Source organism: Fukomys damarensis, unplaced genomic scaffold (genome assembly GCF_012274545.1).
Source record: "Fukomys damarensis isolate Sample0158 unplaced genomic scaffold, DMR_v1.0_HiC HiC_scaffold_32, whole genome shotgun sequence".
NCBI classification, from domain to species: Eukaryota; Metazoa; Chordata; class Mammalia; order Rodentia; family Bathyergidae; genus Fukomys; species Fukomys damarensis.
Window position 1 is genome coordinate 37,047,769 of NW_022900944.1, and position 6,003 is coordinate 37,053,771.

General features: G+C 46.7%; 1 protein-coding gene across 1 annotated transcript in view; it reads left to right on the forward strand.

The window, feature by feature from the left end:
- The window catches only part of Hydin (HYDIN axonemal central pair apparatus protein), a 365,508-nt gene extending 360,819 nt beyond the window's left edge, over positions 1–4,689 (forward strand). The window contains exons 85-86 of the mRNA XM_010644442.3: positions 698–922; positions 2,508–4,689. Of these exons, the coding sequence (XP_010642744.1) occupies positions 698–922; positions 2,508–2,990 (708 nt within the window). The 3' untranslated portion in view covers positions 2,991–4,689. The remainder of the gene's footprint in view (positions 1–697; positions 923–2,507) is intronic.
- The last annotated feature ends 1,314 nt before the right edge of the window (positions 4,690–6,003 follow it).

The window sequence follows — 6,003 nt, forward strand, 5'->3', positions numbered from 1 at the left end:
ATATATTAGTTATATTAGTAATCTGTCAATCTATAACAAATTACCCCAAAACTTAACAAGTTAACAGCAAACATTTGCTGTCTGCACAATTCTGAGGATCAGGAATCCAAGAGCAGGCCTTGCCTGGGTGGTTTTGGCCCTAGGTCTCTGAAGAGGAAGAATCAGTAGGACATTCAGGACTCTCATCATCCCTGGGCAACCTGGGCTCCATAATCTGCTTTTGAACCCATGCATATGGTTACTGGAGAGACCCCGTTCCTTGCCAGCTATTGACTAAATGCCTCAGATCCTTACCAAGTGGATCTTCAGCATGGTAGCTTGCTTCACCGAGCATGAGAGATCTAAGAGAAAGAGAGACTGCAAGGAAGAAAAAAAGTACACAGGACAGAGCTTGTTGTGTTTGTTTGTTGCAATACTGGGAATTGAATCAGGCAGAGCCTTTGCGCTGAACGCTAACCCCGGCCTTTTTTATTTTTTGTTTTGAGACAAGGTCTCACTAAATTGCGCAGGCTAGGTGTGGACTTGTGATCCTTCTGCCTCAGCCTCCCAGAGTTCTCCAATTACAGCTGTGTGGCACCACACCCGGATGTGAAGCACCATCTCTGCCATTAACCTGCTATGAGGCCTTGGGCAGGTCCCTGGGGGGCAGGGGATGGGTCTGATTCCAACACAGAAGAAGCTCTATGTTCTCTTCCAGGGCACCTTCTCATTTGAATTCCAGCCCCTGAAAGCTGGTGAAACCTTAGGGAGACTAACTTTGTACAACAGTGATTTGGGTTACTACCAGTATGAACTCAATCTGAAGGCTGTGCCAGCACCTCCTGAAAAGCCCATCCACTTCCAGACTGTTCTTGGCAGCAGCCAAAGCATCTTTGCAAAGTTCATCAATTATACACGGCAGAAGACAGAGTACTTCTCCAGGGTGAGCAGGCCCTTCTTTTGCAGAAAAGTCTGGGCTCAAAAATAATGGGAAGGGGCCAGGGATTTAGCTCAGCGGTTCCACTGCCTTCCTCACAAGCTCAAAGACCTGAGTTCGATCCCCAGTACCAAAAAAATAATAATGATGATGGGAGAAAGGCACTGAGGCACAGAGAAAACCAGCCGCTTCTCTGTCATAATGAGCCCTGCCTTAGACACCTGAATAGAGCCTGGAAACTCCCAGCTAGACACAAACTCAGGCCTGAGTTCTTCCTCCTTTACAGCCTTTATCTCATTAAACTGGGGTGGGGTGGGTATTGCTTCCTGCATCAGGCTCAAAATCAATAAAGCAAGACAGTGTCAGTTTCTGGTCACAAGTGGAGAATGTGGAATCATAGACACGGATTTGAATCCTGGCTTTATCAACAACTTTTTGTAGGAATAATTTACTTAAGCACTCTGTGCTACAAATGGAGATAATACCTCCACCTTAGTCCCTTTTCCATTGTTATAAATTAATACCACAGACTGGGTAATTTATAATGAATAGAGAGTTTTTCCACTCACAATCCTGGAGGCGGAGGCGGATTAGCACCAGGTGGAGCACTGCACCTGCTGAGTCCTCTTTCTGGCCAGCAGGAAGCCAAAGTAACAGCAAAATAAAGCTTATTCCTCTTACAAATAACAGTCCCTAGGCATTCTCAGTATGAGTCAGAATGGCAGCTCTGTGACTGCCTTCTGTCCTGATACTCCATGCTCTGCAGAGAGTTAACTTTGGTCCACATCAGCCCTCCAGACAGCTACAAGAAGAAAGAGTGAGAGTTGCATACCTCATGACATTAATATTCCATGCAACAGAGCTTCATGGGGCCACACTCATCCCAAGGGGAGCTAGGAAAAGTAGCCTTTACACTGGGTGGTCGTGAGCCTAGCCAAAACCAGGAGTCTGTGGTTGTAATCAAGAGGCGTGGGTTCTTGATCAATTGTATTGGTCCACAGAGGCTTGGTCATGCTGCAGGAGCAACCTGAGATCTCAGTAGCTTAAAAGAACCAAGTCTACAGAGAACTCTACTTAAGAGTCACTTGGAGATCCAGGTGAAAAGCGACCACCATCTCAAATGTGTCCAGTTATAGACTCGGGAGAGTGAAAAGACACTGACAGGACTTAGGCAATTTTATATGCTCTAGGGTGGAAGTGACGTCTTTCACTTCTGCTCAAAACTCGCTGCCCACAAGTAGCCACCCCCACCCCCAAGAAGCCAGAATGTCCCATCTTCCCTTTGTATGATAAGAAAGGAAGAACCAGATATGGGGGAGTGGCCATATTTTACAACATGACCTAGCTACATGTCTTAGGGCGCGTGACTAACATCTCTGCCTCCATTTCTTGGTAGCAGAGTAGGGAAAATACTGAGTAATGCCTACTCAGCAAGGGACTGAGCTCTAAGGGTGATAGGGACCTAGCCCAGCTTATTGTGATAGCCTGCCCAGCTTGTTGTCTAAGACTGAAGAGGTTGGGGTGACCTTCAGACTCCTGGGATGCTCCTTAGAGTCATTCTGTGAGCTGAATTTGTTCATTTCCCTTTCAGATAGACTGTCCAGACTTCCACACAGAAAGAGTCATCAGCGCACCCCCGGGAGCTCAGGGAGGCACTGAAGTCAGCGTGGAAGTCTTCTTCGAGCCCAGCCACCTGGGTGAGACCAAGGGCATCCTGACCCTAACGTCGCTTCTAGGTGGGGAATACATCTTCCCCCTCTTCGGAATGGCTCTACCCCCCAAGCCCCAGGGCCCCTACCTGATCCGAGCTGGGTACAACATAGTCATCCCCTTCAAGAATATCTTCCTTTACACGGCCAGCTTCTCCTTCATTGTGGATAACCCAGCCTTCACTGTCCGGGCTGCAGACTCTGTGCGGCCCAAGAAGGTCAACAACATCACAGTCTCCTTTGAAGGAAACCCATCCAGCACCAAAACTCCCATCACCACCAAGCTGACTGTGACCTGCCCAACCCATGAAGGCAGTGAGGCGGGAATTAAATGGATTTATTACCTGAAGGGCATCACCCCTTAGTGACAAGCAGGGTCACCTGCACCAACCAAAAGTCATGCATCATTCTGGCCTGATAAAGAACACAGAAGAAAGTAGGAATTCTAAAGGGACCGTATTATACCCTTCACTTAATTATAGGGGCAGTTATTTCTATATTATATGTTCTTAAAACAACTATAAAATATTTTATTTTCTGTTAAGCATTATAGCTACACACAAGAGATCTTTATCTGGCATAATCCAATCCTTGAAAGTGCCTGAATTTTATGTCTTGATATTTGGCATAGCTCAAGCACACCGTAATGAACCCCACTTTTAACAAAAAGATGCAGTTATCACACTCGTGATCTTCTCCACACCACACTTGGCAGGGCCTAGCACCAAGGCACTGCAATTTCGTCTTAAAATCTAAAGGGCCCTTAGATATGAGACTATTTTGATGTGATATTTTTATATAAAAGCCAAAGAAATAACTATTTTCAAAGCAATGAACAGATAACATTAGGGCAACCAAGAGATTCTCTCATTGTCTTTTCTCTTTGATTTTTATATACCATTAGCCTCTAAATCTAATCTCTGTTGGCTGCAGAAAGGTCTCACTGGTGACTGATAGAGACCCAGCCCCCAGTGCCCTCCCCTGGGCACTGCAGTTGACTGGAGAGCAGTGATCACCCACCATCTGCACATCATCTCACTTAATTCTCACCCAGAATCCACTCCTCCCCAAGTTCCAATTTAATTAATTTGGGGAGGGACATAGGCATCTCTTTATCCAGATTACTCCTACTGCAGAGTTGGAGAGCCAGGGCTACAGAGCAAACACACACCCAGCCATTTGTGTTACAGCCGAGTCAGAAAGCCCACCCAGGGGAAGGACCGTGTCCCAGTTTGATGTGTTGAAACTGCAGCTATTTTGTGTGCACATAAAGGGTGACCAGGTAGGTCAGTACCTTTCCTGAGCACCACTGCAGAAGCTCTGCCCTGGGGTACCTGATGCAGCCCAGAGTCCTGGCTCCATGGCTGCCTCTTTCTTTGGGTCTCACGGTGTATATTCCAAGGACCACTTACCTGGCAGTGCCAAGTGTTGAAATAAAGATGGCTGAAGACTGGCCCTGGAGTAGCTTTACTCCTATAATCACACACCTTTGACTGAGGGTCCCCCGCCTCTACTTCCTGTCCCCCACCTCTACTTCCTGTCCCCCTTCTCATTCCCTACAGCACTCCTGCAAGAGAGGGAGGAGGCATGAAAGCAGATGGCCACTTGGGAATGCTGTAGAGTTGATCTCCAAAATGGTCCCTGGACCACCAGGGGCAGCACCTAGGAACTGATTAAAGATGCAAATTCAGGCCCCACCCAGCACCTACTGAGTTAGAAATTGTGGGAGTATGGCCCAGCTATTTGTCTTTTCATAAACTCTGGTACCTATTAGAGGTGTTCACAGGTGAGGACTCTTCTACTTTTTTGTATCTCCCACAACCGTTAGGCCAGTATGCACTCTACACAGCTCATACGAAATTAAGATCTTTCCAGGGTGCTTGTAAATTCAGACCTACACTTAATAAACAATTCATTTTTATAACCACTGAAGACACCTAAAATAGGTGTGAAGACACCTGAAGTAGGTGTAAAGACAAAGAACAAGACAGATTTTCCAATGGTTAAGTGAGCAAAAACTGCACACACCAGTAATCTGAGAGGATGCTAAAATAAACATTAAGACTGGCAAATACAGTGCATCTGTATCAGTAGTTTCTAGTTTTAGTATACATCATAATTTCTTGGAGGACTTGCTAAAACCCAGACGCTGAGCCCTCCTCTCAGAGGGTCTGATGTAGAAGGTTTGGGTGGGGCTGGCAAATTTGCCTTTGTAACCACTTCCTGGTGCTGCTGTCCCTGCTGCTGCAGAAGCAAGCTGATACCAGGGGCTCTGAAGCCCTAGCCTCCTCACTATCTGAGCGGCCCATGGGCCCTGCACATCACTGGGGAATTTTAGGAAGGCAGGCCCTCAGGCCCCACCCTAGACCTGTTGAGTCAGAACCTGCATCTGAAGGGGCCCTACAGATATATGACCTGCGCAGAACAGCTCTGAGCCCTGCTATAAGATCACTTTAGCACCACTATTCACCAGAACTCTCAAATGGCTGTCTGATGAAAGCAGCCCTCTCCAAAATGGCACTGCTACCACCCCTCACCAAAGGCAGGGTGAGGCAAGGGGCCACTGGCCATCAGCACATTCTTCTAAAGGGGAACCTTCTTAATAATTGCAACCCTAAAATGCTAATAGTTACTGAAACTGGAAAAAAAAAAAAAGGTGGAGGCTAACGTGCAAAAGCTGGATTAACACACCAGCTGTCAGGGCGATGTAGCAGAAGTAGTAACTCCCAACCTACTAGATGTCCAATACCCCGAGCTTGTGTTCCCCAAAATAGAAGAATGAACTCTATGGAACAACAGAGGTTAAGAGTAGGAAGAATTTATTAAGAGAGAGAGAGAGAGAGAGAGAGAGAGAGCGCTCCTGAGAGACAGGAGGGGACTTGAAAGTGGTTGCCACAGACCCCACTTCTCAGAGGAAGTTTTATAGAGCAAAATCACAAGGTGGCTACAGTGTGGATCAAAACTATAATCAACCAGTGAGATTACAAGTGTAGCTGATTAGGTAATATTGATCCAGTGCGGAAGCAGGTCACATAGCAAGTGTACATGGAAAGAACAAAGACCTTTTTAGGAAGGGGTGGATCAGGAGGTCCTGGTCACACACCTGGGTGAGTGGTATCTATCTGGACTTTATTAGACCAGGTAAGCATAATCTTCAATTTATTTCTTATTCCCCTGGGAGGCATGTCGGCCTGGTCATTCCATCTTTATCTTGAGGCCTGGCCATCGACGGATGCACCTCTAGCCACAGTTGTAATGTGTTCTCATCCACTACACGGACTCTCTCGAGGGCCCAGCCCTGTCTCACTGTCTACTGCCAACTAATTCAGCTCTCTATAAGGATGTGATGAGACTCTGCAATTCCTTCAATTTGGAAAG